Below are 26290 nucleotides of genomic sequence, written 5' to 3' on the forward strand. Positions count from 1 at the left end.
TTTCAGCCAATCTCTGCTCTGAGTCTCAATACCAAAAAGCCAAGTGACAAAAACAAAAACCACATAGCATCATGTCTTCCAGGTCATAGCAGCTTACCCTATATTCTCTCCTCTTTTCTGTATCTGCAAAAAGCCCGTGTACCTTGGAAAATTACAAAAATTCTAGTTTGCAAGGAGTAAGTCTCAATATTCTCCGAGCCAATAATTTTTTCCTGACTCAGATGATCATTCCACTTTCTTTTTTTATTTTTAAAGATTTTATTTATTTATTCATGAGAGACAGAGAGAGAGAGAGAGAGAGAGAGAGAGAGAGAGAGAGCAGAGACACAGGCAGAGGGAGAAGCAGACTCCACGCAGGAAGCCCAGTGTGGGACTCGATCCCAGGTCTCCAGGATCATGCCCTGGGCTGAAGGCGGCACTAAACCGCTGAGCCACCAAGGGATCCCATCATATCACTTTCTACTCGAAGATTTTCTCAAATAGGTCTGTCTTCCCGCTTAGGGTGGTATCAGTCAAAACCCTGAGTATAACAGGTACTTTTTATAAAATGAGATACGAGAACCACAGTATATAGTACCCTTCTTATCTTATGGCACTTGAGCAGTTTCCCATAATATCAAGAAGATTTCCTCTGCTCTTTGCAAGGTTTCTAACTAAAAGGTCACAGTCCATTTTATGACCAAGGTACAGTTCAATGAAGATGTGGGTTAAAGAATAACAGATATTAATGCTACATGGATATCAAAGAAACTATGGCCCTGATGATTATCCTGAAGAAATGATAAAGTAATTAGAGAAAAAAATGTAATTATAGTATGTCAAACAATTCAAGTGAACCACTTACCATTTTATAAAATATTTAATAGTTATTATGTCACATCAATTTGTGTTTTATTTTATCAGGACAATAATTCTATTTGTGTAAACTCACTCAAATCTGTTTATGAAGTATGTTTTCTAGCTCACAGTAAAAAAAAAAGTAGAAGTAACATTCCTTGCAACATACCTGATCCAGTTTAGCTCGCTTTAGTTTCTGCAGTGTTCTGTCAGAGGTTAAAACTTTTGAACTGCTATGAGCTTCAAAATATTCTTCTACCAAATCACTCTGAAAGTGAACAGAGCAAAACCAATTCTAAGTTTCAAATATTTGTTTTATATCAAACTAGACAGTAACATTAGCATAAAATAGGATATGTGAAATTCCTTATTTGGCAGTATTTTCCTTTTGAAGCAACAATACAGATTAAGCACCAAGGATATTTAATTCTAGCAGTAAAACTAAGGAACTCTTAAGACCATGAAAATCAAAGAAATGACTCGACTGAAGTAGTCTGTTTACAAAAACGATTACTCAGTTCCAACTAAGTAATGGAACTAAGTTCCATTTAGACTTCAAAAAAAAAAAAGGAGTTTTACCTATCAGGACCTTCATGTTGCCTCACACAGTTCTAACAAATCCTTTAATATTAGTACAGTAGAAAAGCTGAAAATGAGGAAGACATCAACAGCAAAGTAAAAGACTTGCCTACTAGTCCGGTAAAATGGCTCACTACTTGTTCTGCGGACTTGAGGCAGGACTACTCTCCATGGTAGTAAGGGATGCAAAATCTTACAAGCAGTAGGGTTCCTCGACTACTCTGAATCTTTACACACAGAACACCAGATAATTAGCTTTTCCTCAGGCCATAGTCTTACAAGGTTCTTCCAAACAACTCCATGTGGATTCACAGCCGCTTCACTTACTACTTATACTGACTTGAATATATCAACAATGTTACAAAAATGAAACTATATAGACACAAATGGGCATTTATGTGAAAGACTGAGAAAACACAGAAGAAAAAAAATTGTTGATTCCCCTACTTGAATCTCTTCTCTTAGGGTAGCTTAGCTTTAAGATATTATACAATTTTTCTTTAAGGCTAAAGCCTCCACTTACTGTTTTATCTCTTTTCATTTTCTTAGAAGGTGTTTCTTTGCAAACAGGAGCTGAAACAGCTCTATTCTGTGATGGAATCTTTTGGCTCAATATGACTTTATTAGTGTCCTCTTCATTTTCTTGTGCAACCCCATCATCATCTTCTGAGTTGGAAGTAGAATATTCACTTTCACTGTCAGAATGAGACCTCGGAACTGTGGGGGAAAAGCAATAGGGAAAAATCTGACAGTTTGACAGGAGAGGCACTGAAGGGTAATGGAAAGAAAGTAGACTTTGAAATAAGAGCCTTTCACTCCTGGTTTTGTCATTACTTGCTGATGATTTCCCCAGAGCTAGTTAAAGTTTTCTGAGCATCAATTTCTTCATTTATCACATGAGGATCACAGTGCCTAATTTAATGAACCATTGTGAAGACCACACTGAAAGTATATAAAGCAACTGACAATGCCTGACACCCGAGGACCATGGCAGAAACTGCCAATCATACTTAGTATCATTTCTTGCCCTCTTCCTTGCTAACAGTACTCCAATTTTGTAAAGTGTGGCAATGTGTCTCAACCTAAGGGATAAATAATCACAGTAATTATCTTTTCTTTTGTTTGCCTGATACTTGGTTTCCAAGCCTCTTTTGCAACTAGGATTGGCTATGTAACCCTCTGACCAATGAAACTTGAGGGGAAATTTGCTAGAAGCTTCTGGGAAAGATTTCTTGCACTTACGGAAGGAAAGGCCCTTATTTATACCAAGAGCTTAAAGGCAAAGAAGCCATTTTGCAATATGAAGCATCAAACCTAAAGATGAAAAATGCTGGTAGCAGAGCCAAGAAGATAGGTGACCTGTTGAGTCACCTCAACCATGGAACTGTGCATCCCTAGACTTTTCATTATGTGAGATAACTAAATGTCTACAGCTTAAGCCACTGTTGTAGAATTTTCTGTTGCTGCCTGCACAGAAAATACCCTCATAACTGACTCAATAAATGGTAGCTACTATTGTAAGTACTACTAATACACAGGCACATTCCATCCCATAGCTGATTTTTTACTTAAAAAAAAAAAAAAAAAAAAAAAAAAACCATAGCAACCTCCACTACTCCCCAGAAATATTAAAGCTAGTTTTATACTCATAAAGGATAAAACTAATTTTACACCCAACACAGTAAGTATAAAACTATTATAAAAAGTTAACTTCCAATATGAGTGAAATAACTTTAATGAATCAGTTATTAATTTTGAACAACAGATATATTTCAGGATATCTAGGGTCAGCATATAATAAATGTAGATCTAAAGGAAGAAAAAAAGGGGCCTGATTTTGTGGGCACATATACCTTAGCAGATTCATATTTGCACTGACTGCTGCCCATGGTAGATGCAGGAGGAACCAGAAAATGCTTCTACCTCATTTACATGGATATTTCCTACTTGTATGGTGGTAACTGAGAAGGACAAGGAAGTTTACATCTTCTCTCACAAAAGGATAAGTCTTTGGGGTAAGGAGGGAAAACAGGATAACTGTACGTGATGCAAAATAATAAAACTGCATATATCATCTTTTATTGCTTCAGATATCTAATCATTTAGTATTACATTTTTATGTTCATTAAAAATGTAATTATTAAATGCTCTCTGAAATCTATGCCTTGAAAAGAAAAGGCTACTGCATATAGATTTAACAATGTTGGCTATAGTACTGTCAAGGGTCAACCTCAAGAAAGGAGTTGACATCTTTCTGAAATATAAAAAGTAAACAAGTCATTTGCTCTAGAGTTATATATTTGAAAATCTAGAACTATTTTTAATTTCCCAGAAGGCAGGATGGACCATGTCTATTTACTTGGCTTGGTATCATTCAGTATAACTGTGAATATTTAAAATGGTTTCATTATAAAATTTTTAAGTAAATCAACAGAACCACTTACAAAACTGTCTCAGAAAGAAAAACCTAAAAGGCATGTTATTTTATTAGACAGACATTTTAACTAACTTCAGTACCCACTTACTATAATGTATTTTTTTTTTAATTTTTATTTATTTATGATAGTCACAGAGAGAGAGAGAGAGAGAGAGGCAGAGACATAGGCAGATGGAGAAGCAGGCTCCATGCACCGGGAGCCCGACGTGGGATTTGATCCCAGGTCTCCAGGATCGCACCCTGGGCCAAAGGCAGGCGCTAAACCGCTGCGCCACCCAGGGATCCCCCCACTTACTATAATGTAAAAGATAAAGTGCTATCCTTTCTTTCATGAAAAGAAGTAGTGATAATAATAAAAGATAATAATAGGGGGCCACCTGTCTGGCTCAGTCAGTGGAGCATGCAACTCCTTGATCTCAGGGTCATGAGTTTAAGCCACATGTTGGGCCTAGAGCTCACTTAAAAAAAAAAAAAAAAAAAAAAAAGGTTTGGGCACCTTAAATGGCTCAGTGGGTTGGGCGGCTGACTTACTCTGGATTTTGGCTCAGGTCTTGACCTCAGGGTCATGAGATCGAGCCCTGCTTAGCAAAGTCCGTTTCCTCTTTTCCTCTCCTACCGCCCCCCCCCCCCCCCCAATGCACACTCTGTCTAAAATGAACACATCTTAAAAAAAAATAATAAAAGATAACAGCTAACACCTGTGAAATATATCAAGGTCAAGCACTACACTAAGCACTTTGACATCTTTTATTTCCATTAGTCTCAGAACAATTCCAGGGCTAGTACCATTATTATCCCTATTTTGCAAATGAAAAACCTGAGCCACAGACAAGTCTCTGGAAGTGGCAAGCCAAAGAGTAAAAAAAAAAAGCAGTCTAGGGGCAGCCCTGGTGGCTCAGTGGTTTAGCGTGGCCTTCAGCCTGGGGTGTGATCCTGGAGACCTGGGATGGAGTCCCACGGCAGGTTCCCTGCATGGAGCCTGCTTCTCCCTCTGCCTGTGCCTCTCTCTCTGTGTCTCTCATGAATAAATAAATAAAATCTTAAAAAAAAAAAAAAACAGTCTAAGACTAGAACCTACACACTTAACCATTACTGCCTGTGGTTTAGGTGCTTTTTATAAAGATTCAGTTTAAAAAGAAATACATACCTATTAATCTTTTCTTTAGACCACTAGGTGCTGTTGCACTTTTATCATTGTTCTGTTTAAAAATAAAGCAATACAGTTTCAATAATTAAATAATAACGATGACATGGAAATTAATGATGGATGAGTGAAGAGGCTAGGAAAGAAAAATATTTTGTTTTCATTAGATTAATTTTGAATCAGAAGACAATGGCCCTTAGGAAAAAATAGTGGAAAGCAACAAAAACAATACAACAAATTTCAAAGCATTCCCAAAGTGATTCTAGAAGTAGTATTCCACACATCTATAAAGTATTTTTTATTATGTAAAGAAAAAGCATAAGTATATGAATGTGCCTTTCACATTCTGATGACTTTCACCCATCAGATTAGAATATTTCTTTTTTAAAAATTGATAATATCCATTGATAATGAGTAAGGGAAGATATGGGCACTCCTATGCATATGGCAGTGGGCCCTTTAATGTGCTTGAAATTTACTGGCGTTGATGTATTACCCTATGTGAAGATGAGAGAATGAGATCTACATAATTTTATTCCATTATTTTAAAATTTTTAAACACTTTACAGAAGCATAAAATCTTTTTCTTTTCCTCACAGAATATAATAATCTAACACCAATACATTTCTAGCACATTAAAATGCCCAATGTTATTTTTAATAGTACTGATAAAAAGATAAAGTACCCTTTGTGATTTTGGCAGTGTGAAATTATGATGAAAAATTTTAAATTTGTTGTGATAGGTTGTTGGTGCTAGTTTCAAATGTTAATACATTTTGATTTGGGATATTAAGAATAGTACTATAATAAATGAACTGAGCCCAATAGGTTTATAAAGTATATAAACTTTTTTGATCCAGATCCTTAAAAAGTTTTTATATTATGTACATCTTGATCGACATATGCATGTAGTATATAATTGAAACAAATATAATTGAAACAAATTATAATGAAATAATATGAAACAGACATTTTCAATTTTATTCTATCTGATTTTTAAAACTGCAGATCATCAGGACACCTGGGTGGTTTGGCAGTTGAGTGTCTGCCTTCACCTCAGGGTGTGATCACAGGATCGAGTCCCACATCGGGCTCCCTGCAAGGAGCCTGCTTCTCCCTCTGCCTATGTCTCTGCCTCTCTCTCCGTGTCTCTCATGAGTAAATAAATCTTTAAAAAAAACAACTGCAGATCATATCCTACTAAACTCATCTCAAGACTGAAAATCAAAACAGCCTGTGTTCATATAGCTTAATTATCAGGTATAAGAACAATTGTATCAAAATAACCATTTAAGAAAATTCTTGCTCAAAAAGGTAAGGCTATAAACAAATAATTAACTTCAGGGTTTGGTACAGAAATTTTTGCAAACTAACTTATCTAGACAATTCGCTCATTTGGGCAACCTTTTCTCCCATCAGAATAATAGATTACTCAGCAGGGCAAACAATAATTCATTCATCAGGACTCTGTTCAAGACCCTCTTTTTACTATGTCCACCAATCCTCAAGTATCATGTAATGAATTTTGTCTCATATATATCAGTTTTCCATCTGCCTTAATTTAAGCCTTTTGAGTCCAGATCCCCAAGCCCTATACATATCCTCTCCTGAACTCTCCCTTCTAAGACAGTGTACTAAAACTGCCACTTTGATATTGCCTCTTATTGTGGTAGGTTTTCTGATGGTTTCTTGGGGGAACTGACAAAATCCACTTATGTGTTATAATTCACATCTTGAAAAACAATGTACATTAATATATCTATATTCTTGACTTGATTATGGAATGAGTTTTATTCTTTCATAGTGATACAGTATATAAGATATAATACAGGAAAAACACATTATTAAAGACAAAAGAGGCTCTATCTAACATGTCTAATCTCACATCTAGACTTGCCTAAATAGGACATCTGTACACAGGCCATAACCATGGCCCTGAATGTCTATACTCACTTTCTTATAAGGGGTTCCCCAAACTTAGTCCATGAACAATTCCAGGCAAGTCTAAGTTTATGCCACCAGGCCTGGACACACTCATCACTCACATACTCATTGTCCTGGATTCATCCATGCCCCTCTGGGTTTGCTCATATCCAGATAGGGCCATTTGACAAAGCATAAATGAGAAAACAAAATCACAAAAACACAAAGGAGAGGATAAAAATGGTCAATTCTCCTCAGCTACCCTAGAAGAAACTTACCAAAACCAACTGTTTTCAAATGTAAATTATGAAAGGCTATATATTAATGGATTTCTCTCAAGAAACAATAAAATATTATATATAAAAGCAAAACAAAACAAAACCCATAAAATTTCCAGGCCAGCACTACTGAGGTGAAAATATCCAGGATAGTTCTGACAGAACTATCTGGCATAGCAGGGGCGTCTGGGTGGCTCAGTGGTTCAGTGTTGCCTTTGGCTCAGGTTGTGATTCCAGGGTACTGGGATCTAATTCCACATCAGACTCCCGCAGGAAGCCTGCTTCTTCCTCTATGTCTCTGCCTCTCTCTGTATCTCTCAAGGAAGGAAGGAAGGAAGGAAAGAAGTGGGGGAGGGAGGAAGTGAGGGAGGGAGGGCTTAGCAGTTGGGTGTAGAAGACCTGGCTTCATTTTTCACCTTTTGTCCTTCCCAGTGAGATGAACTTAAGTCACTTCACCTCTCTAAACCTCAGATTCTTCATCTAATGTAAGGTGTCTAATTGGCAAATACCTGTAAATTATAAAGCACTATATAAGAGATGAAGTGACTATTTTTCATCATATCTTTGTAGCACTAAGGTTTTTGCTTGTTTTCAGTGAATAGCTTACCTTCAACTGAACGTTGTCTGAAGCAGAATGCCCTAAAGAATAAAATAAAGAGGCATTACTTACCAGAAGTACTTCAGTTTTCATCATGGTATAGTTTCATTTAACTGCTCCACAATTCTCTACAAACTGTGACTTCCAAACTCCCAAAGCCTTATTTCAAATAGAGTGTAGCAAAGCAAATCCTCCACGAACATTTGGCTAACTTAAGCAAATGATAATAGCAGTTTAAGTGTTTCTAGTTGGCCCTGTCGATTTGCACAACTTCAATCAGCACAGACATTTCTCCCCCCACCCCCTTTTTTCTTAAAGATTTTATTTATTTATTTATGAGAGACACAGAGAGAGAGAGGCAGAGAGGCAGAGACACAGGCAGAGGGAGAAGCAGGCTCCATGCAGGGAGCCTGACGTGGGACTCGATCTCAGGTCTCTAGGATCCACCCTGGGCTAAAGGCAGCGCTAAACTGCTGAGCCACCGGTGCTGCCCACATTTCTCCCTTTTATCAATAGCTAAATATGGGTATACTAAGGCACAAACTGGGTATGAACTGCGTTTTGTTGAATGAATTTTCACAACAGAAAAGAATTATATACTAATGCATTTAGACAAGGAAAAGAAGCATAACTTGAAGCAACTATGAGAACTCTATTCAAAGAACTGAGGTAAAATCTTACCCTTGCTACACTGAGGAATGTTCATAATTTCAGGATCATTCTTCAAACTCAACGAAACATTTTTTCTTGGTGTTTTTGCTAGTTCTGAAGCTGTAAACAGACAAAAGTAGTATAAAAAACAATCTTTAATGGATGACAGCACATAAAGGGGGGAAATAGCTTTATTTCACTTAAATTCTTTTTTTTTTTTTTTTTAAATAAAGATTCATTGACTTATTTTAGAGAGAGAGCACACGCTAGTGGGGGGCGGTAAAGGGTAGAGGGAAAGAATCTTCAAGCAGACCGAACTGAACACAGAGCCCAAAATAGGGCTCAATCCCACAACCCATGAGACCTGAGCCGAGATAAAGACTCATCGCTTAACCAACTGAGCCACCCAGGTGCCCCTCAATTACATAAATTCTTAGGGGAGCGAAAAACAAGAAACCTGCCTACTCTGTTACCAGGAAGATAATAAATCTACCCATATTAAGAGTACTACTGCCTCTTTTATCTTTATTTGCTGTATTCCAATCATCTTAAGTCTTCTTTCACTATCTACAGGTGTTTCAAGAAAATACAAATAAACAGTTTTGACCTTACTGGTTTCTTTCTTTTTTAATATTCTATTTATTTATTCATGAGAGACACGGACTGAGAGAGAGAGGCAAAGACACAGGCAGAGGAAGAAGCAGGCTCCATGCAGGGAGCCCAACGTGGGACTTGATCCCAGGACTCCAGGATCACACCCTGGACCGAAGGCAGGTGCCAAACCGTTGAGCCACCCAGGGATCCCCCACCTTACTGGTTTCTATAATTGTCATTCTCTCTCCCTCTCCTATCCATCACAATTTTACACTCTTTGCATTTCTTTATCATAAGTATACTTGAGGCATATCTTTACTAGGGGTAAGAAAGAATGGCCAGAAAACAGGGTCTAAAATCAAATGGAAGCTATGTATATTTAAAATTATGCTTTAAAAACTCTTAAATCTCCCATCACCTGTGGTATATTTTGTGTCTAAAACTCTGTAATATGTGTGAACAATATGTAATATATAGCACTGAACAGAGGGCTGTTTCTTCAACTAAACATCAGATTAAATAGTTGGCTTCTAAACACAAGGGGGCAATTTTAAATGAAAACTATAATCTTTACCTTTAAAGATACTTTCTCAACAGTGTGAGAAGCCTGTGGAATGGCGCCTAACTAAGGAATAGATTTGCATTTCCTAAGTTAACACACAAAGGCACACTGTTCATGGAGAAAAAAGTTATATGCTATTCAAATTATGTCCCCCCCACTTTAAAAGATTTTATTTATTTATTCATGAGAATACAGAGAGGAGAGAGAGGCAGAGACACAGGCAGAGGGAGAAGCAGGCTCCATGCAGGGAGCCTGACATGGGATTTGATCCAGGGTCTCCAGGATCAGGCCCTGGGCTGTAGGCGGCGCTAAACCGCTGAGCCACCCAGGGCTGCCCGTCCCCTCCCCTTTTAAAAGAGTTTATTTATTCATTAGAGAGAGAGACAGACAGAACACAAGCAGGGAGAGAGGCAGAGGGAGACGCAGACTCCTTGCTGAACTGGAGCCCGGGGCAGGGTTTAACCCCAGGACCTAGAGATCAAGACCTGAACTGAAGGGAGAAGCCCAACCATCTGAGCCACCCAGGCACCTCACCCCCCATCTTTTGTAAAGGAGAAAGTATAGCTGAATTTGTGTTAGTTAAAGCCAGTTTACTGACTCAGACTCTTCCTAACCCGTTTCACAGTTTTATCTTCCAAACTTGAAATCGATCTAAAATACTCCTGACAGCTTCCATGAAAGTACTGCCCTCTTTTTTCTTAACTAACCTCCTTGGTCTTCTGTATCATTCACTGGGAGTTTTTTTTTTTTTTTTTTTTCATCTTTCTTTGAAATTATTCCTCCATTTGGGTTGTTCTATGACATTATTCTGGCCCCCAGCTACTGTTGGTAGTTATTCCATTTCTTCTCTGCTGTCTCCTCTGCAACATTCTAAGTATTCATGAAGATCAGGCCTTCCATTTCTCTTTATACCAGAAGAATATAGTACCTTTGGATTAAAGGCTACTGATCCAAAGGACAGGAAAAAAACTTCACATCAACAAAAAGTCATGTAAACACAAAGTAATTTACCTGGGATCATTTTGTCTATATGTTGAAACATGGAAAAATTCTGTTTTTAAATAAACTACAAACCTCAAAAGGAAAAAGAAAGGAAAAGGAAGAATTAAAGGGGAAAAAGAACATGAGACATTATCCATGTATGGCTGTTGAATCTACTAATAAAAAATTGAGGCATATATTCTGTGGCTTTTCATTTGTATTATATTTTACACATTGGTCTGCAATATATCAGAAATTTTATTTTTTTTTTTAAATCTTTTTTTTTTTTTTCTTTTTATTTATGATAGTCACAGAGAGAGAGAGAGAGAGAGGCAGAGACACAGGCAGAGGGAGAAGCAGGCTCCATGCACCGGGAGCCCGACGTGGGATTCGATCCCGGGTCTCCAGGATCGCGCCCTGGGCCAAAGGCAGGCGCCAATCTGCTGCGCCACCCAGGGATCCCTATATCAGAAATTTTAAAATAAAATTTTAAAATCTTGTTTGCCTTCTCATTAGGATATTTTTTATCCTATCAACCCATCTATTTTTAATTTCCCTAAAGTCATCCCTTTCTACAAGTTCGTTGAACTCCTTACTGTCCTCTATTTGGTACTGCTACCTTTGTTCTTTTGTTTGCATTCATTTGTTCATCTCAGACACGTATTTTTAAAAGCCTCCCAATCTAACTCCGAGTGTATTTCTAGTCCTATGTCTTTGTCAGCCCAATTATATCTAATCATTTATACACAGTAATATATGATTTATGGCATATTAGAGTTATTTTAAAAACACGAAGGCTGTGGTGCTGGGATGGATCAGTTCATTAAGTGTCTGACTTTGGCTCAGGTCATGATCTCAGCCACCCAGGATCAAGCCCTATATTAGGCTCTGTGCTCAGTGAGGAGTCTGCTTCTCCCTCCGCCCCTCCGACACTCATGTGTGCAGGTACTGGTGCTCTCTCTCAAATAAGACCTTTAAAAAATATACTAAGGCCTTCTACTTCATTGATACAATTAGATGCAAACACAATTAGCAACAATACTTAGTAAGTCAAAGAAACTCTTTAAAAAGCATCACAACTAAACAGAAGTCCTAACTAAACATAGATTTTAGAAAATATGATCAGTCTCAAATTATCCAGAAAACCATCTTTTCATGACTGTATATTTCTTTCATTTATGATGATAATGAGTAAGGGACAGGCAGGGCTGGGTAGGAGGGATAGATAGGTGGCTATGTGATCAGGCTCACAGAAATCCCAAAAAATGCAGAGGTGTAAGCAAACCAGAGATAAGTGAACACATCAGACCACTCTGCTCTAGGTGTTCGGGGGGTGGGGGGGTATCTTTTTTATGACAGTCACCTATGGTCAACAGGAAATACAAAGAAGTAAGCCAATAAAGGTGTTATCACTAGTATTACTAAGTTATCACTAAGTATTATTGCTTACATAAAGATGCTGTCAGTAGAGAATAAGTTTTAAGTTCCCTGGTTAGCCTTCAATCAAAGACCAACCCTAAAAGCCCTCAGTGGCAACCCTGTTGGGACCTATCTCACTCCTAAGAGCTTTGTCTGCATTTTTGCTTAATAAAACTCTATCACTATACTCACTCTCTTTTGTTTGGTTGGTTTTTTTTGTTTTTTTTTTGTTTGTTTTTGTTTTTGTTTTTTTATTTATGATAGTCATACAGAGAGAGAGAGAGGCAGAGATATAGGCAGAGGGAGAAGCAGGCTCCATGCACTGGGAGCCTGACGTGGGATTCGATCCCGGGTCTCCAGGATCGCGCCCTGGGCCAAAGGCAGGTGCTAAACCGCCGCACCACCCAGGGATCCCACTCACTCTCTTTTGTCTCCAAGATTTATTTTTCAACTCTGTGAGACAAGAACCTAGGTCTCCTGCTTCCAGACAAATGCACAACCTAACAATACTTAAGTTTCTTGCAGCCCATACAATATAAGACATACATCACGGTTTTTATATGCATGTTGATTATCTACTTGGAGAATTTCTACTTGATTACTCCTCTGGGGCTCATCTCTTCACTATGAGTTCTCTTTCTCCAATGTTCTTTGTCCTACTTTCCCTAATAATCGTTTTAGCATTTCTTCTCTGGTTTCTCAGAGATCCTACACAGAATGCAGTCATTTTTACAGAACAAAAGCTTTCAAGGAGATTATAAACACTAAGAAACAGATCAGTTAATGTAAATTATTATACGTACCATATTAATTTCAAAATTAATAAATTTCATACTATACCTTTCAGAAAAACTGAACTTTGCAAATGATTAAATATTATTATGTTCTATAACTTAGGTCTTATAATTACTCTTCTATGTTCCTCATCAATTTCAACACCGAAGTTTTTCACTTGATCTTGAATGCTTACCTGGTTAACCAGAATGACTGCATAAAAATATACCACTTCAGAAATATATGTTGGTATTCCATAATTATAGACTAAAACCCTATTAAACAACTGTTACATTTTACCAGGTAGCTAATTATTATTCCCTTGCTCTTAACATCTTGGTGTTCCCGAACCTTATATACTTAGACTTCCTTAATTTTCAAACTGCTTTTACATATTATTTCCCTTCCTCAAAGCTTTTAAATCTGACCCTTCACACCCCACAGGACCCAAATAAAGTGCAATCTGAATTTTAATTTTAATTGGATTGACGGTTTAATCTTAATGCTACATGTAATTCATTTTAGTTTAGTTTTCTAAAAATTAGTAATTCATGTATAATTAGTGTAAGTGGTAAATTGAGTAAGAAAATGTTACAAGAGTCCATTAGTAACAATTTTATATAGTTTTCTATAACACAAACATTATTCTATATATAGTATAAAATTCTTATTCAATAAATTCAGAGTATCTGTGACTTAAGTAACCCATATACTTAAAAATTTGTTCAGAACCTAGGCTACACGTGAGAAGAAGACAAAGACAGGATTCTTATGAGAGGCTTAAAACCTAGCTGGGAATAGAAGACACATCTGAGGATGAAACACTGACTTTATGTATGCTTGAAAACATGATAAAATGACATCTCCTCATTCTTTTCAGGAATGTAATAACATAATTGTGGGGCATGTGGTTAAATACACCTTAGAAAAAGCAACATACCTAATTTAGCCATCTTTTCAGAGTGTTTTCTATTCTGAAAAGAATAAACTTTATTCCCACCATCTGCAGCAGAGCCATTTTTCAAGGATTCTGAAAGAGAAAATCCAATGCTTATTTTAGAAAAATAAGCAAAATCAACAGAAAAAAAGATAAAATCTTAACTAAAAACTTAAAACACACATACAAAGCCCCGCCCCCCCCAAAGCCTCTTCAGACTAGAGGAATATACATGATAGTGTTGCCCCTGAGGAGGGAAAACAGAAGGAACTCTATTATGTTTTCTTCTTGAAGCAAACATGCAAAGTACAATTGAGCTATTTGAGGCTGAGATTTAAATAGTTGTTACATAGTGGAAGCTCTCATTCTCGATCAAGATGATTTCATTTCCCTTCTTTAAAATCATCCCTTTATTTTTTTTTTTAATTTTTATTTATTTATGATAGTCACAGAGAGATAGAGAGAGAGGCAGAGACACAGGCAGAGGGAGAAGCAGGCTCCATGCACCGGGAGCCCGACGTGGGATTCGATCCCGGGTCTCCAGGATCGCGCCCTGGGCCAAAGGCAGGCGCCAAACCGCTGCGCCACCCAGGGATCCCAAAATCATCCCTTTAAATAACAACTGCTACCTACAACATACTAGATACCCATGGCTAGTAGCCTACTCTCTGGCACAGCAATTCTCAAAGTGTGGCTAAAGCCAAAACTATTTAATAATAACACTTAGACATTGACTTTTTCTCAATCAAGAGTGGATAGTGAGCTATTCCAGAGACTACATGATGTGTGATGACAGCACCGCCCTGTGGATTAATGGAATATGTGAAGCAGATATGAAAATTCATCTTCTACTAAGTCAGACATGAAAGAGATTTGTAAAAATGTGAAACAATGACTTCTTCACTAATTTCTCTTTGGAAATAGTTTTCATCTAAACATATGTAATATATGTTAATATGTAATGGGTTTATTACTGTTATTACAAAACAGTACCAGACTTTCCCTGAATCAGTGTTCACTATCCTTACTGTTTAAGAGTCCCCATTATATATGCACTAATACCTGGAATTATCAAAACTCCTTAATCTTTGCTAATCAAGTGGGTGTAAAATGAATCTTATGGGGAGAGTTTTTTTTTTTTTTTTTTTTTTTAATTTATTTATGATAGTCACAGAGAGAGAGAGGCAGAGACACAGGCTGAGGAAGAAGCAGGCTCCATGCACCGGGAGCCTGATGTGGGATTCGATCCCGGGTCTCCAGGATCACGCCCTGGGCCAAAGGCAGGCGCCAAACCGTTGAGCCACCCAGGGATCCCGGGAGAGTTGTTTTAATTTCCCTTTCCCTAACCACTAATGAGGCTGAACATCTTTTTACATGTTTTTTATTTCCAAGGAAGAAATATCTTCTCCATTCTGTGACTTGTCTTCTCTCATTTTTATGATGACATTTGAGGAAGAGAAGTACTGAATTGTTTTTCAAAGACTTTGTTTTAAAAGCAGTTTTAGGTTCAGAGCTAACTTGAATAGAGGATACAGAGATTTCCTATATACTCTACTTATTCATACCTCCCATCCCGATGCCTGGCAACCACTTCTCTCTTCACTGTCTCCAAAGTTTTGCCTTTCCTAGAATGCCATATAGTTGGAATCATAGCCAGTAGCCTTTTCAGATTGGCTTCTTTCACTTAGTAATATGCATTTAAGGTTCCTCCACATCTTTTCATGTCTTGATAGCTTTTTTAAAAAAGTGCTGAATAATTCCATTGTATGGATATATCAATTAACTTATTCTTCATGAACTTTTTGGTTGCTGCTAAGCCATGGAAATTATAAACAAAGCTTCTATAAACATCTTTGTGCAGGTTTTTGAGTGGACATAAATTTTCAACACCTGTGAGTACCATCAGGACTATTGCTATACCATATGGTAGGAATATGTTTAGTTTCTAAGAAACTGCAAAACTGTCAAAGAGCTATACCATTCATTTTGCAATCTCAGCAGTAAATGAGAATTCCTGTTGTTCCACAGATTTGCCAGCATTTGGTGCTGTCAATGTTTTGCATTTTGGCCATTCTAATAGGTGTTAAATAATATCTTATTGTTTAATCTGCAATTTCCTAATGACATATATTGCTAGTAGATTTTGATGTGCTTACTTGCCATCTGTATATCTTCTTTGGTGAGATGTCCAGTTCCTCTGTTCTTTTTTAAATCAGGTTATTCATTTTCTCACTGGTGAGTTTTAAGAGGTCTTTGTGTATTTTGAGTAACATTTCTTTAAAAAATGTCTTTTGCAAATATTTTCTTCTGATCTGTGGTTTGTCTTCTTGAGAAGCGTTAATTATAATTAGTTAAATATGTCAATCTTTTGATTAAAGAAATTCTTCTATAATTAAGTCAAAACCATATTCTCATATTTTCTTGTAAAAGCATTTACATTTGCTCATATGTAAGTCTTAAATTAAGGTAATTAATTTGTTTATGACCAGAGGTAGAGATCCAATTTCTCTTCTTCATAAGGATACCCAACTGTCCCAATGCTGTTTACTGAACCTTAGTTGAGCAATATTCAATGCTACCTCTCTCATATATCTGATTTTCATGTATGCATGAATCTGTTTATGGCAAACCTCTATTTATAGAACTTAAATGTCTGGCACAGAGACAAAATATTTAAAGATACTGAGTGGTTTCTATGTAAACTAAATTAAATGGTTTAGAAGTATCTGATAAAAGTTATTAACTAAAACGAATGGTTTCATATTAGGTATAGATGAGAAACCATAAAAGATTTCAAGAAAAAATTTGAAAAAACAGTAACTATACCAAGACTCCATTTAAAGTGTGTTTAAACGTGCAATCTAATGGAGAGAAATGATACCTGAAATCCCAGGTGATGCATTATGGATATGCTAACAATGTCCAACATCAAAATCAAAAGGTGATGCTGTTCTTCAACCAACTGACCTCTAGGCAACTTCTAATGAAAGAAAAGACTCTGGTGTGTGTGCATGCTTATATATATATATAAGTGGAGGAACCTTAAATGCCTATTACTAAGTGAAATGCGTATACATATATAATAATAAGCATAATAAAAAAATAAGCATAATGCATGCTTATATATAATAACTCAAAATATTTAGAGCATAGTAGTTTTTTTGTGATTTTCTGGTTCTGACATTTTGATTGACTAACAATGGTTCTAATCACAAAGGCTAAGAAGGTTTTACTATAATACATATAAAACTTTTAAATAGAAAAAAAAAGACTTTTGAATAGGTTTTAAATTACTTGAAAAGCACTAAACCAAAAAACTATGACTATACAAACTACGGAAGAAATTAAAATGGGAATAAAGTCTAAATAAATGTAAGAAAAAACTGTTTAATGCCAATGAGAGATCTTAATACTAGTTGATATAATCTTTCTAGAAACAATTTGGCAATATGTATGCTTTATAAAGTTAGGAGACTTTTACCAGTAATTCTGCTACTAGAAGTCTCTTTTGAAGAAATAAGATTTCTAAACAAAGATTTATGTCCAAGGATAATCACTACTACATTGGTTACAATAAAAATTTAGAAACAATCCAAGTCTAATAGAGGCCAACTATGTTATTTATAAATCTGAATGCAATATTACAGAAATAGCACTACCATTTCACAACCATTAGGATGGCTATTAAAAAAAAAAAAGTGTTGGTGAGCATGCAGAGAAACTGGAATGCTTGTGCACTGTTGATGGCAATGTAATTTGGTGTAGCTGCTGTGGAAAACATGGCAGTTCTTCAAAAAATTAAAAATAGAATCACATATGATCCAGCAATTCCATTTCTGGGAATATACCCAAAAGAATTCAAATCAGTCTCAAAAAGATACTTATACACCCATGTCCACAGCAGTATTATTCACAGTAGCCAAAAGGTTGAAGCCACCCAAATGCTCATTGACAGATGAATGGATAAACAAAACGTGGTATATACATACAATGCACTAATATCTAGCCTCAAAAAGGAAGAAAATTCTGACACGTGCCAAAACATGTATGAGGCACGTGTCCTTGAGGACATTACACTAAGTAAAATAAGCCAGTCACACATATATGAGGTACCTGGAATAGTCAAATTCAGAGAGAAAATAGAATGGTGTTTGTTGGGCTGTGGGGAGAAGGGCTAGGGAGTTTTTTAATGAGTAGAATTTCAGTTTTGTAAAATGAAGAGTTCTGGAGATTGACTGCAAAACAATGTGAACGTACTTTTTTTTTTTTTAATTTTTATTTATTTATGATAGTCACACAGAGAGAGAGAGAGAGAGGCAGAGACACAGGCAGAGGGAGAAGCAGGCTCCATGCACTGGGAGCCCGACATGGGATTCGATCTCGGGTCTCCAGGATCGTGCCCTGGGCCAAAGGCAGGCACTAAACCGCTGCACCACCCAGGGATCCCAATGTGAACGTACTTAACACTGAACTATACACTTTAAGATGGGAAATTTTATGTAACATTTATTTTACTACAATTTTTATTTATTGTTTATCACATTATTTTTTAAAGATTTATTTTAGAGAGAGAAATCGACAGAATGGGGGAGGAAGAGAGAGAATCCCACAAACTCTACACTGAGCCCAAAGCAAGGCTCATTCCTACAACCCTGAGATCGTGACCTAAATCAAAACTAGGAGTCAAACACTTAACTGACTGAGCCACCAAGGCACTCCTCTCATAATTTTTAAAAAGAGATTTTATTTAACCACAATTAAAAACCTGACATAATCCTTAAGTTCAAAAATGGAACTGTGAATAAGGCAACATTAAATATACTATGAATGGGGCCCTGGGTAGCTCAGTAAGTTAAGTGGCTGATGGGCTCAGGTCATGATCTCAGAGTCCTGGGATGAAGCACCAAACCAGGCTCTGCACTTATGGGGAGTCTGCTTCTCCCTCTCCCTTCCCCCACTTGTGTGCATGCGCTCTCTCTCAAATAAATAAAATCTTTAAATAAACTATAAATAGACCACATATTTGTCACATAATTTTCCAGCATTCAACTTATAAAGAATCAAGTATAGAATTATACTGTTTATAAGACTAAAAAAACACACCAATTGCTCAAGAGAAGTATCAATAAGACAAATTGCTCTTGAGGACACCTATCTACTTGCTTTGGGAGATCTTTGGGAAAAATCTTCTATTTAAGGCTGAGATCACCTAGCATTTCCATGCAATAATTGTTCTCCAGATTAGATGGATTAATAGACTATGAGAATTATGCCAGTTATGTCAAGATGTGTGTTGATTATAAGCAGAAGCTTACACTTTGATAGTAAGTAAAGGGATTAATCAATAAAGTATTAAGAGGTCCTTGTTGAAAGGCTGCTTTCTAATTATTCCTAAAGATTCTTTACCAAATGTCCTCTGTGTCTTAAAAATAATGCATATATGCTTTTTGTTATAATAAAAGATCGGGCAGAACTTATTGTTCATATCTAAAAAAGACTATAATAAATGTCACATTTTCTCTCTGAAGAAAACACGGAGAAAAAACTCCTTATATCTTAACTGGAACAGCATTCTTTATCCCTATCCACATTTTGGCAAACAGGAAAAAACAAATCAAAACAGAAAGAGTCATGTCTGTGAGACTCAACTGCAAGTTTTAACCTCATTTGTTGTACATACCCGTAGCCAAATGAACAGCTCTATTTCCTCGACTTAGAGACTGTCAACACAAGCTTATGTGTGTGCTTAACACCCAACTGTTAACAGTTCCATGTTCTCTAAAGCATGCATTCTTAACAGGAATATATTGCTCTTAATGGGTTAAAAATTAGCTCTTGGTGTGGGAGGAGGGAGAATGTGAAAACATCCTAGATATTATAAACTGGTCTGTGGTCTTCACAAGGGCAACAGATACGTAAACAGATACATACGTGTGGTATTAAAATTTTGTGAGTGGGGGCAATTAGGAGAAACTGTCTAAAAAAAGGCTCTTTAGGGGATGAGAGTAAAAAACAGGTTGTAGAACGCTGCTCTAAGGCAAAGTTTCCCAGTAAGTGTGCAAAATTAAAGACATAGGTTACAGGTGTGCTGAGTAATAATCCTCTCAGGCTTTTGAGGACGCCAGACAAGGCTTCCAGAAGGGGCAGGAACACAGGTCAGTAGCCCTAGGGCATCTGTCCTGGTCTGGAGCATTCTCCTCCATTTATTCCAGCATGCTTCCAAATATAATTTGCTGTGAATGCTACTATGTGACAAAGCTTGGAAGCACTGAGTTTTTATTACAAATATGTATTACCCTTTTTTTTAAAAAGATTTAATTAGGGGCACCTGTGTGGCTCAGTGGTTGTGTCCACCTTTGGCTTAGGTTGTGATCCCGGGGTCCTAGGATTGAGTCCTGCATCAGGCTCCCTAAAGAGAGCCTGCTTCTCTCTCAGCCTGTATCTCTGCCTCTTTCGGTACGTCTCTCATGAAAAATAAATAAAATCTTTAAAAAAAATTAATTAAATTTTTAAAGTAATTTCTACATCTAACGTGGATCTTGACCTTACAACCCCAAGATCAAAGAGTCACATGCTCTACTGAATGTGCCAGCCATGTGCCTCACAGATATGTATTTTTGGGGGAAAAAAATAATTTTGGGGAGCCTTGGTGGCTCAGTTAATTAGGTGTCTGCCTTTGACTCAGGTCATGATCTTCAGGTCCCGGGACTAACCCCTGCATCAAGCTCCCTGATCAGTAGAGAGCCTGCTTCTGTCCCTCTTCCCAATCCCTGGTACCCTACTCCCCCAACTCATCCTTCCTTTTGCCGTCTCTCTCAAGTAAATAAATAAAATCTTAAAAAGAAAAAAAATTTTAGGGCCACCTGGGTGGCTCAGTTGGTTGAGCATCTGCCTTCAGCTCAAGTTGTGACCCCAGAGTCCTGGGATCGAGCCCCACAGAAAGCTCCCTGCTTTGTGGGGGGCCTGCTTCTCCCTCTCCACATACCCTACTTGTGCTCTCTCTTTATACTCTCTCAAATAAATAAATATCTTTAAAAAAAAATTTAGGGGTGCCTGGGTGGCACAGTTAGTTGACCCACCAACTTGGTCCTGGTTCTGGATTGTGGGATAGACACCTGAGTTGGTCTCCGAGCTCAGCAGGGAGTCTGCCTGAGATTCTCTCTTCCTCTCTCTCTCTGCCCCTCCTGCTCATGCTCTCTCTCTCAAATAAAAAGTAAGTCTTGGAATGCCTGGGTGGCTCAGTGGTTGGGCGTCTGCCTTCTGCTCTGGGAGTGATCCTAGAGTCCTAGGATTGAGTCCCACATCGGGCTCCCTGCGTGGAGCCTGCTTCTCCCTCTCTGTGTCTCTCAGAAATAAATAAAATCTTTGAAAAACAAAAAGTCTTAAAAAAAAAACAATTTAGGGATCCCTGGGTGGCACAGTGGTTTGGCGCTTGCCTTTGGCCCAGGGCACGATCCTGGAGACCCAGGATCGAATCCCACATCGGGCTCCCGGTGCATGGAGCCTGCTTCTCCCTCTGCCTGTGTCTCTGCCTCTCTCTCTCTCTCTCTCTATCATAAATAAATTTAAAAAAATTAAAAAAAAAAAAAAACAATTTAAAGACAAATATGTTGTTTTCAATCTTAGGTCTACCGTAATAGGAGTCAAGAATGCAAAGTTCTGGAGTGCCTGGATGAGTCAGTCAGTTAAGTATCTGACTTTGATTCAGGTGATTATCTCAGGGTCTTGGGATCAAGCCCTATGGAGAAGGGAGAGGGGAAAAGCAGAGGGAGAGGGAGAAGTAGACTCCCCGCTGAGCAGGGAGCCTGATACAGCTTGATCCCATATCCCTGGGATCATGACCTAAGCTGAAGGCAGATGCTCAACTGACTGAACCACCCAGGTGCCCCTGGTCTTTATTTTATTATTTTTTTAAGGGTTTTATTTATTTATTCATGAGAGACACAGAGAGAGAGGTAGAGACATAGGCAGAGGGAGAAGCAGGCTCCCTGGAGAGAGCCCGATGTGAGATTCAATCCAGGAACTCCAGGATCACGCCCTGAGACAAAGGCAGACACTCAACCGCTGAGCCACCCAGGCGTCCCTTATTTTTTTAAGTCAACTTAAATTTTATTTTATTTTATTTATTTATTTATTTTTCCAACTTCAATTTTAAATAAATATAATCTGGCAGGAATCTGGCTTAGGTGTAAAAAAACCACAACACCAGCATGCGAATGTTGAAACAACATTACTTCTTGGAATTTTCCTTCTTATTCTTTTTTTTCTTTTTTAAAGAGAGAGAGAGCGAGAGAGTGTGTGTGTGTATGTGTGTGTATGTAAAGCAGCGGGGAGAAGGGCAGAAGGAGAGGGAGCGAGAGAACTGCAAGTAGACTCCATGCCCAGTATGGTACCCAATCCCAGGAACCTGGGAAAATGACCCACGCTGAAATCAAGAGTCAGATGCCTATCCGACTGAACCACCCAAGTTCCCCTTTCTAACTAATTTTGTAAAGATTACAGTCATAACAAAGTGACTTGCTTTATGAAATTATTTCAAATTAAACATATAAATATCTTAAACATAACTTTAGATTGGTTTGTAGAATCTAAAAATAATTGAGTGTAGGACTGGTTGCTTGTGGGAAAAAAATAAAACTAAAGAAAAAAACTGTATTGGAAACTCAGTGCTTCCAACCTTTCCAACCTTTCCAATTGTACATAAAACCCTGAAGCAAATGCTTTTCTGATGAGGAACATAATAATGTAGTATGCCTGATGAAAACAGCTCTGGAGATGGATGGTGGGGATAGTAGCACAGAATCATGAATATATACAACTGTGAAGTATACACTTAATGTGTTAAAGATGGTAAAGTTTATATTACATGTAGTTTACAATTAAAAAATAATAATATAGCTCGCCACTGCCTAACCTACCAGACTATGGTTATGTATCCTGCAAAGCAATTTCAGCTACTAGCAGAAATTTAAGTGTAGTTTCCCCAACTCCAACCACCAAAATACCTTGAATATCTCGTCCTAAAACTTCTACATAGTTCTGATCTTTTAAGACTTCTTGGTCATCTTCTTCCAAATCATATTCTGGCTTCTTTATTATTTTTTTTGTGTTGACCAAAAGCTGAGTTCTCTCCTTTTTTAATTTAGCTCCTGTAAGAACATCCAAAGAATTACAATGTGACAGGCATAAATTCTTTCTAAACATTACAGTTAAATAAGTAAATAAACTGTACTACTTAAATTGTCATTATTTAAAATCTGGGGAAAAATTCAGTGTTTTTGATGAAAACATGCACCACTTTTCACCACACTTTATATAGTTTGAAGCAAAATCTTGAAAGTTTATTATTTTGGGGGGCGACACATTTTAATTACAATGGGTAGTTATCACTTACCCCTATTATTAAGCATTTCATATCAAATAAGGCTTTATTATTTTTAATTTTCAAAAATTTGACTGGAATAAACTTAAAAAAGTAGTTTTTATTTAGTCTTAGTAGATGAAATATTTTGTGCTATATTTTCAAAATAGTTTAAAATATTTTAAAAGTGAAGTAATCTGTAACCATCACATAAACATCTCTACAATTATATAATCAGTACCTGCTTCTCTATCAAGAATGTGATTAAGGACATCATCATCTCCCACAAACTGAACCTCCAGCATCCTGTCTTCCTTTAATTCCAGTTTACTCATCATTGCCAATCTAAACAAAAACAATAAAGCACTCAAAAGTGATGAAAAATTGATATCAACAGCCAAATAAACATTCACATAACAAATACATGCATTTGTATGACATTTTAATAAGTCTTAAGTATAAAACACATATTATGCATTATTATATTAGTATTATGTTTCTGAACATAGGTAAATCAACTCTTTATCTGAAAAATGGAAAAGACAGGAGGTGTCTGAGAGTTGGAAAAAGCAAAATTCAATCAACGCAACTAAAATATAATAATAGGAAAACAATTCTTCCTGTAAAGAAAGCCCTAACCAATCTACAGAATGATAACATTACCAGAAAGGAGTGGTTAATACATGAATTTAGAGAAGGAGCAGACAAGCAAAGAATAATGGTTTCGTAGTATCTATTCACTAAAAACAAATAGTTTACTTCTAGTGGGGGAAGTCTATGCATTTCATTGGTATACCAAACCTGGATCAAATAATCCTCAAGCACCTCCCTTTACTATTATTGTATGCATACCAACAACTTTACAGTTATGAATATGGCTTTCTGCGTATCCTGGTAACTAAACAGTACTTTATAGTCAGTTCTTCACTGAACAGATTTCAGAATCTGGCAAGCAAAAACTTGATCAACTCTGCCTAGTTTGAAAAATTTTGTTTTGGAACTTAAAATACTAATGGCCTGAAACTAAATAATGATGATTCCAACTGGCTCCCAGCTAATCAGTTTACTCAAAAAAATGAATTTTTTCTCTCTTCTACTATAAATCCTATTTTTGTTTTTTCTACTAATAATGGGAACTGCAGGCTATGTCACTCATAAGTCAGTTATTCACATGCAGATAACTTACTAAATGTCAAGTTTTCCTTCGTAACCAGCACACTTTAAAAAAAATAAAAAGCTTATTTATTTATAATCTCTATAACCAACGTGAGGTCGAACTCATGACCCTGAGATCAAGAGCGGTATGTTCTACCAATTGAGCCAGCCAGGCAACCCCCACTGATTTTTTTTAATGACATTTTTTTTTAAGTTTTATTTAAATAATCTCTACACCCAACATAGGGCTCAAACTCAAGACCCTGAATTTTTTTTTTATTGGTGTTCAATTTGCCAACATATAGAATAACACCGAGTGCTCATCCCATCAGGTGCTCCCCTCAGAGCCCATCACCCAGTCACCCCCACCCCCACCCCCCGCCCACCTCCCCTTCCACCACCTCTAGTTTGTTTCCCAGAGTTAGGAAAAACCCTGAAATTAAGAGTCCTACGCTCTTCGGAATAAGCCAGGCAGGTGCCCCTGAAACTAGCACATTTAAATGACTTGTCTTAATTTTCATTTACCTTTAAAGGCCCTACACATTCTGCAGCTGGAAAATTCAGAGTCACCTTCAATTGGAAAAAGAACTTGGTCAAGGTCGGCTTCTAGGAAATGAAAACAACCAAACAAGTTCCTGAGTTTTAATAAACAAGATAAATCAATAAATGCAGTTCTTGCAAAGTTACTATGATGGCATAGTAAAGGGCAAAACACCCATCAGTATTTTGGCCAGGAGTACTAGAGACTGAGAAGATTCAATCGCAGAAGCAAGTGGCTGGAGAGAGGAGGCCATGGGAGTATTTACTATATGCTAAACACAGTTTTGAATATTCTATACATATTTTCATTTAACCTTCATAACAATCCTCTTCGGCTTATGCTTTGTGTATAAATATAATATTTCATCTATAATTTATAAGACCATTGCTAGCAGAATATATACTCCTTTGGGCCATCTTTCTAGTCATGATACTGCTTTCTATTATGGGGAATTCAAATGTAGTAGAGAAAAAAATTAATGTATCTACGTGGTATTTTTATATAATAAAGAAACATGATTTCTTTATATCTGTATAAATAAAAGCTTTTCCGAGGGGCTGCTTGTCAGGCACTCTATTGGGTACTTTTATGCATAGCAAATCATTAAGTCCTCATATTCTTTGAGGCAGGTAAAATATATATATTTCCCCCAATACATATAGGAGTAAATTGAGGTTAACTATTAAATTACTCATGCAAATTTATACAACTAGAAAGTGTGTTAGGGCTAAAACCGAAGTCTGACTGATTCTAAAGACCCTAATCACTCTGTCACACACTTTTCTTGCCATTAAATACAAATTTGTAATTTTTTTTAATTTACTTATTTATTTTAGAGAGCAAGAGATAAAGAATTGAGGGAAGAGGCAGAAAAAGACAGGAGGTGTCAGGAGAGGGAGAGGGAGGGAGGCAGGGGAGGGGTGAAGGGAGAGGGAGACAGAGGAGGAGGGAGAAAGAGGAGGAAGGAGGGAGAGGGGGAGGGAGAGATATTATCCAGCAGACTTCCTGCTGAGCGCAAACCTGGAATGGAGGCTGGATCCCATGATCCTAAGATCACATCCTGAACCTACTGAGCCACCCAGGTGCCCCCAAATCCATTATCTTAAACCCTTGTTCGGACTTCTGGATACTGTTTATATCTATTTTTTTTTTTTAATTATGTATTTATTTGACAGAGCAAGCACAAGTAGGGGGAATAGCAAGAAGAGGGAGAAGATGATGTAGGGCTTGGTCCCAGGACCCTGGGATCGTGACCTGAACCAAAGACAGATACTTAATTGACTGAGCCACCAGGCACCCGTATTCCTAATATATCTAATCATTTTCCCACCTGGTAAGTTCAAACATCCAAAGACTTCTACAGTTTCTCTACATTTCCAGTTCATTAAGCTAAACATGCCTTGTTCTAACAAGCATACTTTTAAGAGCATGGCCAGATTCAGTCTATTTTTTTTTTAAGATTTTATTTATTTATTTATTTATTTATTTATTTATTTATTTGAGAGAGAGAGAGAGAGAG

General features: G+C 37.1%; 1 protein-coding gene across 1 annotated transcript in view; it reads right to left on the bottom strand.

Moving 5' to 3' along the window:
* The window catches only part of ORC2 (origin recognition complex subunit 2), a 45481-nt gene that overhangs the window by 16867 nt on the left and 2324 nt on the right, over nt 1–26290 (bottom strand). Inside the window, exons 2-10 of the mRNA XM_041737502.1 lie at nt 24756–24836; nt 23317–23420; nt 22720–22863; nt 13718–13807; nt 8478–8567; nt 7806–7837; nt 5001–5052; nt 1940–2133; nt 1007–1105 (exon numbers count right to left, since the gene is read on the bottom strand). Of these exons, the coding sequence (XP_041593436.1) occupies nt 1007–1105; nt 1940–2133; nt 5001–5052; nt 7806–7837; nt 8478–8567; nt 13718–13807; nt 22720–22863; nt 23317–23413 (798 nt within the window). The 5' untranslated portion in view covers nt 23414–23420; nt 24756–24836. The remainder of the gene's footprint in view (nt 1–1006; nt 1106–1939; nt 2134–5000; nt 5053–7805; nt 7838–8477; nt 8568–13717; nt 13808–22719; nt 22864–23316; nt 23421–24755; nt 24837–26290) is intronic.

This window comes from Vulpes lagopus, chromosome 22 (assembly GCF_018345385.1).
Source record: "Vulpes lagopus strain Blue_001 chromosome 22, ASM1834538v1, whole genome shotgun sequence".
In the NCBI taxonomy this organism is placed as follows: domain Eukaryota; kingdom Metazoa; phylum Chordata; class Mammalia; order Carnivora; family Canidae; genus Vulpes; species Vulpes lagopus.